At 38.3% G+C, this 19,234-nt stretch overlaps 1 protein-coding gene across 4 annotated transcripts in view; it reads right to left on the reverse strand.

Moving 5' to 3' along the window:
• Window positions 1-19,234, reverse strand: part of ABCC8 (ATP binding cassette subfamily C member 8) — a 73,104-nt gene that overhangs the window by 37,561 nt on the left and 16,309 nt on the right. For all 4 annotated transcript variants that reach the window (XM_086893225.1, XM_086893228.1, XM_086893226.1 and 1 more), the window contains exons 7-14: window positions 18,505-18,669; window positions 16,465-16,620; window positions 10,856-10,990; window positions 9,716-9,878; window positions 6,086-6,126; window positions 5,644-5,789; window positions 1,438-1,543; window positions 1,103-1,213 (exon numbers count right to left, since the gene is read on the reverse strand). In XM_086893225.1, coding sequence (XP_086749351.1) covers window positions 1,103-1,213; window positions 1,438-1,543; window positions 5,644-5,789; window positions 6,086-6,126; window positions 9,716-9,878; window positions 10,856-10,990; window positions 16,465-16,620; window positions 18,505-18,669 — 1,023 coding nt within the window. The remainder of the gene's footprint in view (window positions 1-1,102; window positions 1,214-1,437; window positions 1,544-5,643; window positions 5,790-6,085; window positions 6,127-9,715; window positions 9,879-10,855; window positions 10,991-16,464; window positions 16,621-18,504; window positions 18,670-19,234) is intronic.

Raw genomic sequence — 19,234 nt, forward strand, 5'->3', positions numbered from 1 at the left:
ATACTCATATATTGAGCAAAAATGAGCATGGTGTTCCTCCCTCTGGATTACTGAAGGCAGTCAGAGGATCCTCTTTTAACTCATGTCCCGTCCTGGGCAATGAGCTGCAGACAGACAGTACCTGCACAAATCCCCTGACCCAGGGGCCACCAGTGTCAGGAGATACACAAAGATTATCCCTGGCTTTCTGTTCAAGCCTTACAGAGGTTACTGCACCAGCCTCTCCTTTGTGACAAACTCCTCCGTTGTCACTCCAGGCAGTCTTTTGAACCAACACTGCCCCCAAAACCCTCTTTCAAATATTCCTCTTATTTTCCTGGAAGTCTGTTCAAGATGGATCCTGCACCAATTCAGCATGTCTAAAAAAAAACTGAAAGCATTACCAGTTGTCCTACTTAGTCCCATGAAACTGAATTATTCATCCTCTTTTGCTGGAAATGTAAATGTTAGCATACTTCCTAAATAAACAGCTTCATCACTATAACAACCATCAGGATTTCTATTACTTCTGACCATTTCCATAGCAAATCAAGAGCACCAGTCTTCAAGGTGGCATGGGTAATTGTACTTTTTTTCTTCAGACAAGTTAGGTCTTAAGGAGTTAGTTTTTAATTTCATCTAGGGAAAGGCTACTAAGAATTCCAAAATAGGAAGGGAAGATCCATTATGAGATTATTTTGGGAATATCTAGAACAAATTTTTTTAAATTTTCTTTATTCCATTATTCTGTACAGACCCCAAAACTGGAAGAAAGAGTCTGGTATACATAAAAGGTTGGGCCAGATGATCTTATGAGGTTCCTTCCAACCTAGGCTGTTCTGAGTTAAAAATTTTGGACCTGAGAAGAGGGATAAAGATTTAAACACTTGCAATAGCAAATGGCTGGGTGAAATCTAGAAGAATAATTGCAACTAACCACAACCTAGAGATTAGTAGTTAATTCTTAAAAAGGAAGACAGATACAAGAAAGGTGGAGGTTAATTTCTGACAAGCGCATAGTTCACAGCAAACACTGGTTCTTGAAACTTGAAACTGCCTTCAGAGTACAAAAGTGACTATTAGTGAGCTAATATAAGTGCCATTAGAGTGACCTTCATATCACCTTTACACAAAAATCATCTGCTTCTGTGATGTTAATGGGTCTTCTCATGTGAGAGCTGTAATTGTTCCAGTCCTCCCTGGCAGGCCTCTTGCGGTTCACAACCTTGAGTGGCTGTGCAAAATCAGAAAGACAGAAATAAGCACTAATTGGTGGCAGTATCAGCAAAATGCCCTAAACCCTAGCAACCATAGTGTGAATGGTACAGTTCAGGGTATTAAAATAGAGGTTTTGCAATTGCAAGAAATGATCAGTAGGAAATGAAGGAGAAGTGAAAAATTTATTCTGGGTACAAACGACTGCAACCACTTTACTGGCAATGAGACAGCTTTACTCACCACTGCTTGGTACTTGCTGTGATTATCTGCACTTCTTAGCTCTGAAGATTTATCATGCTCTTCTCCAATTTCTTCACTTGACAGGAATTCACTCAATTTCTGCACACTGAAAAGGAAAAATCCCTACCATCACACCTCAAGCTTGGGAGTAACAGTTTTGTTCACTGCAATGTTTATTACAGAGCATCCTTTTTGATACTTCAGCTGCTCTCTGCTGCACAGTTCTTCTGTTACAGGTGTATGAAAATGTGCAATGGGAAGTTATTGCAAGGAAGCTTTCAAAACCTATCCTGTTGTCCATTAACAGTGACATTTTAAGTTTGTGCAGATGTTCCTCAAGTCTTGTCTCTTCTGACACCACCAGAGAGATCTCACACAAAGGTTTTTTCAGGCATTTGGTGGGACATAGAAGGGCTACAACAGTGGCTTGTTTTGAAGTCACTCACCAAAGTAGAATTACTCCTCTTCATGCTGATCAAGTGTGGCCCAGTCAGTCCTACTGAACAGGCTTATGAAAGCTGTACACTGTGAGCCAAATTCAACCAGCTATGGTGTAATATGATGTGCATAAGGTAACTAGATGAAGGAATATACCTTAACAGAATAGTTTTCAACAGATGAGATATAAAAGGAAACCTGACAACCAGCAACAAAGAAGGCATAAAATTCTCACTAGCTGCTTCAAGATTTAATTAGCTATAAGATAATGTGCCTTTATGAAGACATTTAACAGATCAGAGCACCAATTTTATCTCTGTACCTGACTTTATAAAGTATGTCTAATCTACTCACAGTGACAGCAAATGAAATTTGTGAAAGAATGGGATTGAATCATGAACTCAACATCAAAGGAGCTCAATTAGCTGGAAATAAGTTAACTATCAGTCTTCAAAATGATAAAGTGCCAGAAGGCCTAAAAATAAATTTATGGACAAGAGCTGAAACAATTTATTTCAATGTTTAGCCTTAGGCCACTGGTGAGAAAGAGGAAAAACAGTGTCACTGAAGCATTGTGATATGTGGTGATCTGTTAGGATGCCAGTTTTATAAAATAAGAATAAACCTGGCAAGTTTTATTTTGCATTTCACTACCAGGGGTTTCTTCTTTAGAAGGAGACTTAGTTTCTTCTAAGAAGCTTGGGAGTTCCCCCACTGATGCCAAAACATTGTTGGATCCAGGCATTACTGCCTGAGGCAGACTCCCTGCACAGCACTTGTCCTGCAAGCAGAGATCAAAGTCATCCGGGCACTCCCTAAGACAGAACTGGTTCTAGAGTTTTTCTGTCAACCTGCCTGATAGCTAATGGCAGCTGAGGACTGAGATCAGTGGATCTCTTAGTGGATTCAGTGGAGGGAATTTAGCTAGAGCAGGTACTACAATCTAAATAACAAAAGTAGGAGAATAACAATTTGGGATGGGATAAGAGGTGTAATAATTAATTTGGGATCGATTTTTGATCAGAATTACTGAATGGGAAGGTTTTTATCTCAATGGAAGTGATCAGAAGCTCTATTGTTAGAGATATTAATATCTATTTGCACAAAGCTCTGGAAAACAGGGCTAGGAATCTTACCCTTTTTGTTCAGTGAACCAAACATTTAAAAGAACATTTCAAATGTCTTTAAATGGACCAAATAATGGTTTAGATGCTGCCTATATGGATTTGATATGCAGCTGCACCTATGTTCTCTGCATGAAAATGACACTGGTATTTGAGAAATTGCTCTGAAGACAGAAGGAGCAGATAGTGAAGTCCCCCATGTATCTGCTCCAGGGCCTAGAGGGGTAGGAACAGAAGACAGCAAACATCTTCAGACCATGCATATCCAAGCAAGACTATGTCTCTACTAAGCTGTCCAACAATTTGATTTTATTCTCTAGGTGTGTACCCAGGTGTCTCTGCTCTCTTCAAACCTCAGCCCAATGCTCTGCATAATTCTAGAGTCACTGCTCCTGAGGCATCTACTGAAGAAACACAGTAGAGCTGTAAGAAAAATCTTGCTAGAGGCAACAGCTCTTGTTTCAGGATGCCAGACTGTTCAAAATTCTTTAAGAGCAGAAAAAGGACGTTCTCTGCAGAGCTCTTGCTGACAGTGCAATTCCAGTATTCCAATATCTCCACAGGGGAACTTATTTTTAAGCCACAGAAAGGACATATTGATTAAAAGATGGTTATTTGCACAGCTGACTGGAAAGATGGTTTGCTATTAAACCCAGTAAGAGACATAATGCCACTCTTAACAGTTGCTGATTGAAAATTGTACACTTCACCCTTTGTCCCTGAAGATTCACACTGAAGAAATACATCATTTGGCCTCTCAGCTTTAATTTTCAGTGGCAGAAACACTGCATATATTAAAAAATACCCAGAACACTACTATACAAAGAGGTATCAGAATTGTCACCTTCCTAAAGACTTTGAACTGTTGCCCCTCTCAGAAGCAGACACCTAAGCCCATAACTTGGAAAATTTTCAGGGGTCCTATGTGGAACAGAAGCTTTAAATCTGTCAATCACACAGGGGTTCCGAGTGTGTCAATGACAATCCATGGGGGTGCTTTGCAATTGGGCATAAGTCTTATGATTACAGATACTGAAAAGGTCATTGATCAATATTCTTGTCCTTGATAGCATCAGGCATCGAAGACTGTAGCCAGTACTAACAGAGCAGGGTTTTTGAATTGCCTAAGCAGCAAAACCAGTAACACTCTCTTACTATCCTTTACATGCTGGTTTCACTGCTGGATCATCTTCTGCTCCACTTAATCTTTTTCTGTCACTCTAGAAGCTGTTTTGCACACTTGCTAAAACCAGCTAGATGATCTCAGCCTAAAAAGCTGAAATACAACTTTGCCAAGTTAGGTCACCTTTACCTGACCTTATTAGCAGGAAGGTGTAACCATAGGACACAGTTGCAGCAAGCAAACAATAGCCCTGCTCAATGGGTGCAAACTTGACTGTCTGGTTTTTGACATCTATTAAACTATTTAAGCAAGCACATCTTTGCATAGCTTGAAAATATCTGGGACATGCTTCCAAAATATTCCTCTGAAGGCTGAGGTACTCTAGAGAGAGCAGCACCACCAGCACTATGGAGCAATGCACTCTGGAACACTACCTGGGTGATACAGACAGCCAGGAAGGCAAGGATGATGTCAGCTTCGTTCCAGAGTTTGATTCTTGTCTGCACAACAAATGGCAGGGCAGCTGCCTGCCAACAAGAAGGTATCTCCAGAATAACCCATGAAGAACTCCCAGCTAGAAACAATTAATATTTCTGATACGAATTGCTCTCAAATTGTTCCTGTGGCATTAACAAGCACAATTCATTTGCAAAGAAATCCTTAGACAAGCCAAAATAAATGCCTGTTGGTAATAGGCAGTGTCTGTGGACTCCCAGACACTTTGCTGGCTGTAATCTTTGCATGACAATTCGCCATGGCTCTAGGGACTACCACAGTGGCTGCAAAACATTTCCTGCCAGCTGCTGATGCTCTCAGATTTCACACTCCTTAGGAGAGAGGACACAGCTGTGACTTTGCACTGTCAGGGAATTTTCAAACACTGAAGGCAATCTTAGCCTCCTGCTGCAGTCTCCCTTCCATCTCCAAAGCAACACAAAGGCAATTATGCAAGGGCTGGTATCCAGTCCCATAGTTTAAACAAGCTTGTCAGACAGCTTCGTTGGAGGTCATAAAGTTTTTCTATTAAAGAAGGAAGACCAAACTCTGCTCAGGTACAGTTACACTGCACATGAAAAAGCATTGAGAATCTGTTGATACTCAAAATCCCCAGTGAAACAGCAATTCCAGTGGTTGGTATTTGGTTAGCTTTTGAACACTCAAAACTAAGATGTTCATCAGAAAGTAAAAAAGTTAATCAGGGCTAGATTAGACATTTAGTCATTAACTTACTGTGACTCTTAGAAGTGATTTTTAATTTTTTTTTTTGTTTGCTTGTTTCAGTCTAACTCTGCCCCAACAGGCAGCTGAAAAACAAGAGATACATGCTGTAACACAAGCCCTTCTGTGATTACCTTTTACCCTTCTACATGCTTGATGGAGGGTAAAAAAAAAGTTGGGGAGCAGTTTACAAGAACAGATAAATAATCACCAGGCTATTTCTAAACTTGAAATTGTAAAATGAGCAATGGCCACATTCTCAGAAACTGGGTAGGTGGTAGATATTAATTTTACAGTTCTCACCTTACTAATGCTTTGACAGTGGATCTAACCACACTTGAGAGCAGGAATAATGGAGACACAAGGATATGAAACAGGGAGAGGGAGGCAAATGCCACTGATGGGGAGAAGTCAGCCTTTCTTGTCAGATGAGCATGGACAACAAATGTCTACAAAAGAGACAAACATCACCGTCAGCGCTTTGCCATAAAGAAGGAAACAGACTTCATATTTCATAAGCATTTAATTTACAGAATTTTAATTCATACTCTAGTAACAGGTTGAGGGATGCATGCTCTGGGCTGCTTGTGGTCCCAGAAGGCAAGCATGCATTTTCCATTCTCTCCCAGAGGAACTGCAAATATGTAGCAGGTTTGCATCCTGTTCTCCTCCTTCCCCAACTCCACAACCCTTATACTTGAAAATGCACTCATAATTAACACTATTTAGAAAAGTCCATACTTACTATGAGTACAGCTGCAATTGGTATTGCTGCATTCATAAAGACTGTGAAGGAAAACATGCAGGAATATTTAGAAACAATTTTCATTCTGACATTCTAAATGCCCAAATACTACTAGCACTGCTTTACAATGGGGTTTTCTACACTCTTACCCTGCATGTCTGTCCCCTCTATCACAACCTGAGGATTTAATATTTAATCATCACCTTTTCATTTTGACCTTCACTCAGCTTTATTTCATGTAAATAAACTACACAGATAAAGAATATACACTCTAGAGCTAAAATAGAACTCAGATATAAGCAACATTCAAACAGTAAAAGCTCTCCCCAGTTAATCTGTAGTGTCACTGTTTGACTCCTCTGGTTGACTGGCCATCCTTTTTTCAGCATAAAGCCCTGAAGAACTCTATAGTGTCAGATATTTATTTTGCCTATGTTTAGATGACCTTTAATGAATCTTCAAACATATTCATAAATTCTGTACTCATCCTTATATAAAGTAGTGGAGTTATTGCATGTAGCTCTAATTACTCGTCAGAGAGGAGAATTTGAAAATACAAGTATGTTAGTGTGTGTAATCTCAAAATAAAAGCTTAGGCTTTGAAAGACTTACATGTATGAAAGTCTAGAAGTGCATCTTTACACCTCACCCCCAGAAAATGTATTTTTCTGAGAAAAATGTTCTTTTTGTGTTGGAACACAAAGCAGCCTCTCATATCTCTTTAATGGTTCCATTTCCTGACCAGTCTTCACACTTTGTATCAACTCAAGGTAGTTACAAACTACCTTGTAGTAGTCTTGCTGTACCTACAGCACAGAAACTGTAAAGAAGTTGCTGTCTGCAACTCTTTCCTTCTGAATGCCATTAAATCCTTGCCTTTGCAATGTGCCTTTGAGACTGCTGCAGTACATGGGTTTGCTTTTAGGGATTAATCCAGTGAGAGAACCTAGCAAAGCCAATCAGCTTCTCAGAGATGGATCCTACTCTACTCCTGTCCACAGTACAAGATCATACCTGTCAAACAGGAAGCTGGATGGAGTAAATATCCTGTAGGGTTGGCAAAGCTTTCTGCAGTTAAGACATCTAAACTTCTTGGTGGCTTCCCAAGAAGCTGATCTCAATTTTGCTATTATGTGAGATCACAAGATCTCACAAGATACAAGGACTTCAAACTTCTTTCAACCAACCAAATAGAAGCCATTGGAATCTGAGGGTTGCTTTCCTTTTTTTTATTTTTTTTTTCCCAATTATGTGAGTGTCCAGAATAAAAAAAAGTTTTTTCTAAAATAACTCTATTTTGCAGCTAATGCTTTACGTTCAATTAATTTTAGTCAAAAGGACTTTGTTACTGGAAAAAGGTGGACTAAAAGCTGTGAAAAATGTTCAGTTGGTCTGGATATTTTAGTAACAGTAACCACTGTTATTTTCCTCTGAGAAAGCCTAGAGTTCTTTTGCTTCTGACACATTAGGTGAAAAATCATAGAAGTAGGAAAACCGCTCCTTTCTTTCTCTGTCTTTCCTGAGTTTTAATGTATACTAAATCCTGTAAAGATGTCACCCAACTTTCATTCTGGTGGGGACATTTAATTAAAGTACAGGAAGAGGTAGTTTTCATAATAGTTCTTTTAGTACACATGAATAATTCCGTATACATTTAGTCTGGATCCTGGCACAGGGGTGAGGCACATGAGATCCAATTTCCATGTGGTTTTGAAATGGAATTTTCTTGTAGTCTAGCCAACACTGCTCTGAAATTTGTAGGTATATTTTCTGCAATCCAATGCAAATCTATTTTTTATGAATAAAATAGCTCCAACCACATTCTTTATTTCTGTTAACAGGTATGTGTACATAGAAAAGAATTTCAGAGTCTATTCAACACTCTGTTAAAAGGACTATATATACATAAATCTCTTTTTTGCTTTCTTCGTGTTCTATAGCATGTGTCTGACTTTCTCTAGACCACAAACACATAAAATCATGGTCCTCTACTGCCTTTTAATTTTTTTTTCCCCTAAAGAAATTAAATCATGTGTTCCTACAATATTAGCTAATGTGTTTTAGACTGATTATGCCTCTCATAATTATACTTAAGGTAAGATAAAAGAAAAATTTCTCCTGTATTTATATTCCATTTTTAGTCTGACAAAGTGCAAGTTTGTAAAGGTAAGTGTAATTCTGCTAAAGTCTGAAGGTGTAAGGAACTCCTAGGCTGTAACAGTAAGAACCTTTATAAGCCAAAATTATAAGCACCATCAACATAAAGCTGCACTGCTTTACCCCAAGCTGAGAAGTTATGTCCTTTGTCCTGCACATACCTAAATATCACACAGAATACAAAATAAGAGTGCAACTGCAAATTTGGAATATTTCAAGGAGCATCAGTAAATATTTAAAGTTTTTCTAATAATACAGATTCTTATGTCATTGCTTCACAGGATAATCAGTACCGCTGGGATGAATACACCTTTCCCTAGCTGCTGCAAATGAATCTGTGAGGATTTAAAATCCCATAAGCCTTCACAGCCCTACAGCTGAACCCTTGGCCCTGACTATAAATAGATTTTAATGTCACATGAAGCACTGCAGACAAAGGGAACCCATGTATGTTGATCTGGGTGTAAGACAGAGTTTCTGGTCTTGCAGCCTGCAGCTAAATTCTGTTTTATGTCAAAGCAAAAACTCCTCTCCAAGACCACAGTACTTAGGATCACCAGGGAGAAATTCTGGTCTCAGAAGACAATGAATACTTCAATTTAACATCAGTTAAATTCAGTGGGATCACGATCTTTCTCTTAGAGTACATTACCTATGTACTACCTAGATGATAAGAACTAGGCTTCCTTCTTATCCCAGGAGATATTTGTACAGGTACCTAGTAGCGCTCGAAAACTTCTTGCTAAAATTTTCCATTTCATTAATATCTCACAGATTATATATTCTTCAGTTTGATTTTACTAATTATTTCTAAAATGTAGCAGTTACATAGCTATTGCACATAATCTCCTCAAATATAGAGTTCAATTTGCTGTAAGTCTTTTTAAAAGCACAATGAAGTCTAAAAGCAGTTTGAACAATAACAGGAGAGGAAAGAATCTGGATACAGAATGATCAAAATGGTATTTTTCTTTCCAGGATACAGAAATAGTCTTTAGAATCACTTATTTTAACAAGAAATCCAAATTTTGAGTAAGAACATGTAACTATTGTCTGTTGGAGCTTCAGTGAAAAGACAATGCCTGACACATATTATTTGTATACTCTGAATTGTGCAAAATGCAGAAAAACCTTCAACAAAAAAATTTCAACATCAGCTTCCTCTTGGATGCTGTGTTCTAGAAGATAATATTGCTGTCTAAATATAGTCTGTGAAACATTTGTCCCTTGAAAGCTTTTGTCCAGAAAAAGTCAATTCCTTGAAGCACTAATTTTGTCTTTTAGACGTATTTCCCATACAAGCAAAGTTCTACAGAATTAAATGGAGGATCTGACTAGATGGAAAGTGAGGAGTACAGATCAGAGCCTAAAGCAACTGAAATTATCTCGACCAAGAAATGGTAAACTCATTAGTAGCTGATAATTCAGTGGCACTTAGCTGAGCAGTGGATTACAATGAAGGAGCAGACTTACTGGATATGGAGGTATAAAGAGCAAAAGACTTGAGGCTAGTCATTTCTTTTTGTCTGGTTTCCTCCACGCTGCTGTGAAATATGTGCTCCCAAGCATAGAGTTTAAGGAGCTTAATGCCTCGAAGCATTTCATTTGTTTTCTTCAGTCTCTCGTTGGAGTACTCCTGCAACATTTACACACACATTTACCTGAAGAGTACAATAAAAACACTGGTTCCCTAAGCATAAGGATGACACAAAAATTATAAGCAGCCCCTTTGCACATTGCAGACATTATATCACAAACACCACTGCTCCCATCTGCAGGAATTTCTAGGTGACACTGACTCTATGATCACTGTATGATTGGATGCAAGAATGAATGCTGTCCACATTTCTGGAAGGATGCATACTGTTGATGGGAAGGAATTCCTCTATACACAGGAAGATGCACAAATAACTTTCATTACTACTACCCATGATCTGTGGTGGAAGAGATTTCAGCAAGCTCTGGCTCCATTACAAATTCCTGAGGCTTCCTTGGCAGTGCAACAGTTGCTGAAAAGGGGAATAAGGTTCAGAGCAGCTGGGCATGAGAATGCCAATGAAGCAAGATAATGTTTTCAGCAGTGATGCAGGTGATTCAAATTATAGACAAGCCAAGTGAGGGATCAAGGAACAGCTTGTGACTTAGCAGACCTCTAAGCTCCCCAGCTGAGGCACACACTGTGGGAGTTAGGACTGGCATAGAAATTGTTTAAATAAATCCACCTGATAGATTTCCACATCTGGGGTCTGGGTTTGGGTGCAGCATTCATACTTTCTTTCCCCTTGGACAGCTTGCCCTGCACAACTCACTTATTTGTGCACTGCCCAAAGGTACTTTAGTCAATGTCTACTGATCATCTAGATTTGTAAGTTGGAAGGTTTTTGAGGTTTTTTTGCTCTTAGGGAACCATACTTGCTGAAAAATATAAACCCCCCCAAAAATGTATTTACTGCTTACACTCAATCTCACATTCTTAAATGTGGCATGTTTGAACACTATGAAATGTTTGAGAAGCAATTCTGGGTCAACATCCATGGTTTGCTTTGTAATTCCAACCAATGCATAATTACCAGATATCATATTTATATCACAAATGAGTTTGAAGACACTTACCAACGTGCTTCGCTGGGCCTGTGAGAGTTTTGTTGCTACAAAGTACTGGACAGGTGCAAGGACTATGATTACTGCTGCTCCAATTAAGGCACTGATCCCAAGAAGATAGTAGAGCAGAAGAACTCCTACAATTATCTGTTGGGATAAAAAAGGGTGAGGGAAAGATCCTGGCTTCACTTGGGGTATTCACCACAAAGACCAATTTCAGGGTAAGGGACAATGTTCAACCAACATACAGCCACCCCAAATTCAAGCACTGCAAGTCCCAAGTTCAGCACTGCTGGCACAGCCAATGTGATCAGTCAGGGCTTCTCTCAGAGACCAGACACCCACCCAGTGCTCCTTCTCAGCCCGGGAACTCTATTTCTGTTTCTGTATTTCTCCCCATTATGCACAGTAAAAGGAAGTTTTACAGGTTTGTGTATCTTCTATAGTCAAAACTATTTAAAAGAACTTTATTTAAAAATAAAGTTTAGAAAAACAACTTTAAATAAAATTGAATTTAAAAATACTTCCAAATAACACATTATACTACTGAGAACACTCACCTCAGATAATCTCTGACATAAACTGGACCTGTTTTAAGGATCTACAGTGACAGACAGACAACTACTTTTGAAAAAGGGTTAGAGAAACAATGTAAAAAAAAAAAAAAAGAAGCTTTCTCTTTTGATAAGTAAGAATCTGGAGAGAAAGCCACAGTCTGGGTGGAGATGGTTTACTGTAAGCAGCTCAATAAACACAAACAATACATACAAGCTACAGAAGTTAATCATCAGTATCGTAATGACTGACTCCTGAACAATCTGCAACATTGACAATCTAAGTATTTAAAACTGTAAACTAATAAATCAGTCAGAAGACACAGGGATAGAAAGTTAATTTCATACATAATTTCCCTTAATTAAAAAATCTAAATAATTGAATATTTCCTTCAAGTGTTATCTACTAGTCTTGCTATGTTTGTACACTCTCATAACCGTCACAGAAAGTCTCACATCATTTCAAAGCTCAATAGTCATAGGCCTATTTCCACACATTTGTATGAATTGTCTGTTTACATGAAAAAAAAGAGTTTGTAGTTTCTACATTTCCACCAATTTAAAGCACAGAGAGAAAAAAGATTTTTTTTTCCTCAGGAACCCTCTGATGCCTCTCTACAGCTAAATTGTACTAAAACACGATGAGCCACAGTATTGTCTTAGAAAATATGCACTGACATGAAAGTAAAATCCCACTGTATATGCCCCACAAATCTAGTAAGAGGCAAGGTAAAATTGCAAATTTAACAAATGTATCAGTGATGAGTAGTTGAGTAATCTGCTTCCACCTGAAGTCAGGAAATTAATGACAGTCTGAAGCCAAACCAAACACACAAGGCCTCTGCCAGGTACCCCTGTCAGAGCTCTCCTCCTTAACATAAAATGGTCTTGGTCTTTACCAATCAAGATCTTCCCTCCCAGGTGCTTCATCCTGGGCAGATGCTGTGGGCACTCAAAACACAGGAAAGCTTTGAACAGTGAGAAGCCACTGCAGAATAATGACTGTCTGTTTTCTTGCTTTCCCTCACTACTGGGTTGATTGTCAAGGACATTGTGGGACCACATGGCTCTAAAAAGAGAGCATCAGCTTCTTCCATAGACAAGGAGAAAGCTATCCCAGCTGGATCCTGAGGGAGTTGCTAGCTCACAGCTGCTTTTCCAACCTTCATCCTAGCTACTGATAGGGTCAGTCTTTGCAATAAAAACCCCATGTTTCCAATAGGTTAAAAATTACCCCATTTTCATCTTTATAATGTGATAATACAGACAAACTTTTGAAATATGTTCAGCATGTATGAGAAAAAAAAAAGTGAAGAATTGTATCTGAAAAGAGCTGAAATGTTATTGAACATAATTCTATATCACATCACAAAGTACAGAATAAAGAATAAAGAATACACAGATAACATCTGAGCTCTGGGGGCCAGCATCTGGCAGATGGGATGGCTCTCATTACTCTTCCTGAGAAGGCAAAAAACATATCTAAAAAAACCAAGTCTGTGTAATGAAACACTGATTCTCTTTCATCAAAATCCCAAAGCTGTTCTCTGCTAGAGATATATATCAGGAGCAAAAAGCTCACCAATAGCTCTGGTTTTGTCTCTATTTATTGAGGATGGCAAATACTTTCAGCCAGAAACTGCTTTGTGGGCAGTTTTGAAAGAGACAAATGTCCTTTCATTATAAGTGTAAACTATCCCTACCAATGAGCCAGAGATATGAGAATACAGGATTTTTTAATAATCACAATGAAATCAAACAAGGGTGTTTACGAAATGGAAGCATGGGGGGAAGGCTTTTATAAAGCCTCATTTTACTCCCAGGGATTGAGCCAGACCTACTGAGGGCATCTTTCAACTGGTTGGCATCCCTGGGCCTCTTCTCATGGATTTCAATAACTTTCAAACAGTAACCAAAGGCAATGATAAAGCTCCCACTGACTCCAGCCAGAGCAAAGATGGGGCTCAAATTATCTCTACTGTATAGAAAACTAACTTGTCATGAATGGCTATTACAAAATCTACAGCAGATGCTGAAATGTTGATTGCTAGATTAAGAGCTACAAAACCATTAAAAATCTGTTTTAAATAATGGAGTTTGCATAACGTAGTATTAGCCATCTTTCAAGCAGCCAGTAATTGTTTTCACTGCCTCATAAAACAAGGTACTGAATGAACACTATGGAACAAGGTTTTGAAGAAGCCTTTGTGGCTAGTGTGACTCACTGATTTTGGCAAGGAGCGCACCACCCACAAAACAGGAGCACGCTCCAGCACTGATTGTCCTCATCTGGTAAGGACCATCACAGGGGGAATTTTAATGCAATTAATTGTATTTTCTGCAGGCTGTCAGGAAGTCTCTATGAATCTGTGACTTCTGGCACATTAGAGCAAAATGTTGTTACAGAATATGCAATGGAATTGGATTAATTCTCTGTTGCACTAAAGCACTCTCTATGCTGAGCTGCCAGAGAGGTCTTAGAAAATAAGTGTACATGAAATTGGTAGCTTGTACATAGTTTGTCTATAATAACTGATACTCTAGACACTATCATTAAGTGGGTGGACTCTTCTTAATGCTCCACAGCTTTTCAGCACTATCATTTTAGCAGTCTAGAATCACTGACTTCTAATTGTGCTTCCCATAAAAGGAATGAAAATACTCTGATATCCAAATTATTACCAACAAACTGCCAATATGTAACCATATATAATATATTTCATCTTAATTTATTTTCACTGTAATTATCTTCTCTTTTTCAATTAGACATCAATATTAGGACATATTCTTTGATAATTTCCACCCCTACTTTAAAATAATCTGGTTCTCATTTTTCCTTCCCCCCCCCCCCATAATTTTAGGGAAACCATGCCAAAAAAATAAGTCAAGTTGCTTTCTGAAAACATATAGATGATAATTGCTATATCCATCACGCTCCCTTAATTCGAGAAAGCAAAATGTTTTAAACTGCCATGCAAGTTCCTCTAGAGCAGATCAGAAAAACTAGTCCATACCTCTTCTGCAGGAGTAATACACTGGAAGAGAAATATGCATTTATACTGTGTGAAAGCAGCCACACTGTGACCTAAATATAGCCACAATCACCTTAAATCTTAATATTTTAACAGGTATGTTTTTATACATCTCACACATGTAGAAATCACAGTTAAAAGAAGCCACCAGTATGTAAACTGATCGTTTACACCTTAATGTGCTCACTACCCTGATCTGAGGCTTTGCACAAGTTTCATGGAGCTAACAAGAGTTTTATCAGAGATTCAGACAGATTACTTCCTCCTCCATGTCCTGCTGCAGTCTCAGAAGCAATCTACCCCCACTACCACAGCTACTAAAAAATCTGTGGTAACACAGCAGGTTTCAAACATGTGGCAAAAGTGTGAAGATTCAGGGTATTTCAGGAAGACACTTATTCAGAGAATGAATATTCCCCAAGACTGAGACTACACAAGAGGATACAAGATGAATTCAAAGACTCACTGTAACTGACAATAAAAAAGGACCTGCACTTCCCCCTCCCATCGCCCCCCCACAAGTATTTTCCTCACTGAGGGGAAAAAACCTCAGGGCAAATAGCTAAATCAGGCCTTTTTTGCACCCCCCCCAGTTGAGAAGTTAATTTGGTTTATCACATGACCAGATGATTTGAAGAGGAGCTGCTCATCTGCTCTGTAGCAGCTTGACAAAAACCGCTTGTACTGAACAGGAATAATTACAAAATCCACTAAATTTTAGTAAATATCTTTATTGTGAGAAAAAATCCTGATGGCCAGCAGTCTAGCACCTCACCCTTGGAAAGACATTCATACAGTTTACCCAGTTATCTGAATGGCTAACTTTTCTTCCCCATTCCCAACTTTTCAGTGTAATTTTCTTATAAGCTTAACATCTTACAGAAGAAAAACACTAGAATAAGATGCTGATAGACACATCAGCAATCCTAATCAACACCCCTAAAACCACATTATAAACTGCCTGGAAATACGATCTGCCAGTTGCACTCTATACACAGTCTCATGAATACCATTTAATTTTTGGACAAGGGCAAGCAACCCAAAATGCAAAGCTGTTGGATAGATTACTTGGTGTGTAAGTTCTGACTTACACATCAGTGAAATCAGCCTCTGTGTGGTGCTGGAACCAAACTACCCTTGTGACATGAACACAGTGAACTTTTCATCATGTTCTTGAAACTAAATTATACACCTAAAAACTATCAAATTCACCAGTAAGTGAATTTAAACTCTACTGCCTCTTCTCTTTATATTTAATGCTAGCACTGAAGCACACCCAACAAAAAATGCACCAAGTAGATGGAAGAAAGCAGAAAGACTTGCAGGGTACTGAGTATCAGATGAAACTTCATGCTTTACTGTCAGTGTTTTCAGAAAATTCTTAAATAAAAGTATAGGGTGATCCAAATGGGAAAGGAGACTGAAGGGATCAGATTGGTATTTAGATACAGGAGGCCAGAGATACCAGAGGATAAAGCAGCAAAACAATTTTGCATAGCAAATATGTTATAACAAAAACAAAAAAACCAACCAAACAAAAAACCTCACGAAACAAAAACAAGCAAACAAAGTCACAAAACGAAACCAAACCAAAAAACCCAAACCAAAACAACGACAAACTGTGGATTCGTGATCCAAAAACCAGCAGTAGTTTCAAGGGATGTCCAAAGGATCATCTCTACGTAATCATATTTATGTTACTTCTCTTGCTTCTGCTGGGATTCAGAAGACAAATGACTGCAATATCTTCCAGTTAACCTCCCTGATGTAATAAACAAATGCACTGCAATTCCTGCTGCACCCTATAAATTCTTGTTACAAATGCAAACAATTTTTGGCAGCAGTCAAGATACTAATACAATCATAAACACCTAAAGTCACAGATGTGGAATCCATTTCAGGCAATGTTTCTAAATGTTAATACCTTGAATTTTTATTTCAAGTTATTCTTTAACTTCTTTAATATCCCCGCTTTCATAAAACTCCCATGCATTGAACCACCACAGTCTGACAAAAGCACATTCAATCACCTTACCTGTACTGGCATAGCCCACAGGTTAGGGCAGAGGAAGAAGAACCACATCAGCTGATTTGTGTCTATGGCAACCAGGTTACAGATCTGGCCTGCTGTCATCTCCCCCATAGACATGTTAGAAGTTGAAAGCTGCATAATTTTATTGTATATTTTTGTCTGGAAGAGAGATCAAAAGGCACTAGCATACAGAAATAAAATGAGACTTCTAGCTCCATCTAAACTTCAGGCCCAACATGCTGAGGGAAAACAATATGTCCAGTAACTTCAGTGAAGAGAATAAGGTTTGGCCTTTTACATTACTTTGTAAAATTTAAAGCTACTATTATTCACTGATAAAAAACACAGGGCTGTTACCTGCATCGTGGTTGTCGAAGTATTCCATTTTTGCAGCCCTGTGCATCAATAAGAGAATGAAACCTTTATGCCCAAGAATGCCCAAGAAGCACATTAGCAGCTATGATTTATACCTCCAGCATCTTCACAGAGAACCCTTCCTGTAACTAACACTAAGATATTATTAGATACAATAAATAATCCTCAGTGTATTATAATCCTTGTTATTTTTCTCTGGCAACTGATTCAGGTCCCATCCACCTCAGAACAATGTTCCTGGCTGATAACATTGCTACATTTTGCTTAGAGAACCCAGTCCCATTACAAAGGTTAATTCACAGACAGCAAATGTCACAGGTACAATTCTGTACTGAACTAAGCAGCTGCCTCAGTGCAGAATCAGGCACCAGGCATAAAATAACTTAGTACAGAATAACAAAAAAATACTTTTACTGGATAGTTTGGTAAAAATCAGACAGGGCACACTGAACAGTGGCAGATTTACACAGGAAGAGAGAAAAGATTTAAAGAAAAAAATAATAGAAGAAAGTAAAAAAATACTGGCACAGAGACTGCCATTAACAGTGATCTGCTGCTTAGAGTGCTGACTTAGAATTTTCCAATTTGAATAGTCCAACTGGTGTTATCTGGACCTCTTATATCCAGAGCAGCAAATACAAAGCTTTTCTGAAACAAAATTTATTTAGCACTATTGTCCAACTATTCCTCTTTTGTACTTTGGTCCTTGTATTTTTCAGTCATTTGCAACTCTTCCACTCGATCCAAGTTATGATTGGGGGTTTTTTTCCCCATACTTTTGGGTCAAATTTTTCTTCCTGTAGAATTTTTCTACTTCATTCTAGTCAGGCAAAACCAATGGATGAAATCCAGAAGTCTGTCAGCTGACAAGTGCTTCCAAGTGTAAGATCAAAAGAGAATTAAACAATTAGGCTGCTATTGAAAGCATCCATCCATCACGGAGACTCCCCACAGCAGCCATGCAGCTCACGGGATAAATAGTGTAACTTATAGGTCACACTAAGCCTGGCTTTCATGCTGTCACAGGGTAGGTTTCAGTCAGTGCCTCTGGCAATCCCACACTGTAATCTTACACCAAATCCTCTCATTTCCAGGCACAGAGCTTTGTATGCTACATCAAACTTTGATCTGTAGTTGTCAGTTACACAATGATTACAGACCCCATTTTTGCAATCTGACTTATGCTCATTGCTTACAGATTCCACTGCGCCTGGCAGATTTTGTGGCATGACGCATGGACTCAAACACTACTCCATGCATTGGGAATACAACCTATCCTTCTGTCCAAAATATATTTACAATACATTTTAAAGATGTTTAATTTGCATGGGATGTGACATTACCAAAAAATGCCATTGAGATGGTACAGGTGCAGTTCACACCTAAACTACTTCCAAAAGTTACATTCAGTTGTACTGTCATCAAATTTTTACTTAAAGGTAAGAAGACATACAGCATTAGACATTAAAAATAAACTTTTATATAAAACCATCAAAATAAGATGCAAAGGAAACAGAACTCAGGGCTCACACAATTTCTAACAGCAATGGTACATTCAATACATTTCACTTCAAGAGAAGCATTTCAGAATGTAACAACTAAATAACTTATATTGACAATTAATGCTTATGAGGGCGTGAAAAGGTTAATTAGTAATATATTGGGTACCTGTATTGCGCCTCTCAAGTTGATTCCTGTTTCAATAGCAACATAGTATGATGCTTGCAGAAATGTCCTCTGCAGTAGAAGGGCAAAAAATAAGAGTACAGCCAAAACATAAGCATTGGACAGGAACTCTTGCGATGAAATGAAGAAAACACCAAGAATTTTAGTCTATAAAAAGAAAGAAAGTTAAAAATCAGTTGCAATGGTAATTTAATGCCCTGTTTTTCATAATTAATGAGCAGAGATAATCACAGTTTATTACTTTGAAAGTGCTCCCAACCTTGTCTGAAATTTTAGTTTCTCACTTCAAAGAAACAGTCTCCTAACATGCCAACTCAGTAAGCTTCACTTAAAAGCAAAATGACATTTATAGGATTTCTATTATCCTTCCAAAACTCTAGGACACTGAATAACTCCATATGGTCATTTATTAAAAGATGTGCACTGCCCATCATCAGAAGGGAAAAGTTAACATCCTTTGGGAAAAATTACTCACATTATTTTAACACCTCAGGTTACCAAACACTAAAAATGACCTTCAGAACTTTAAAAAAACCCCAAAACTCCCAGAACCATGCAAATTATTTTGGCCTGCAGCATCTTGTTCATTTTTACATATGGTCATTACCTTGTAGCAAGCTCAGGAGGTCACCAAAGTGCATTTTGAAGCATGTCTACAGTTTAATGGGAAAACAGTGCATTTATTTCATGTTATATTTAACAAGCTGACACC

The sequence above is a fragment of the Cyanistes caeruleus genome, chromosome 6, assembly GCF_971803275.1.
Source record: "Cyanistes caeruleus chromosome 6, bCyaCae1.hap1.1, whole genome shotgun sequence".
Taxonomy (NCBI): Eukaryota; Metazoa; Chordata; class Aves; order Passeriformes; family Paridae; genus Cyanistes; species Cyanistes caeruleus.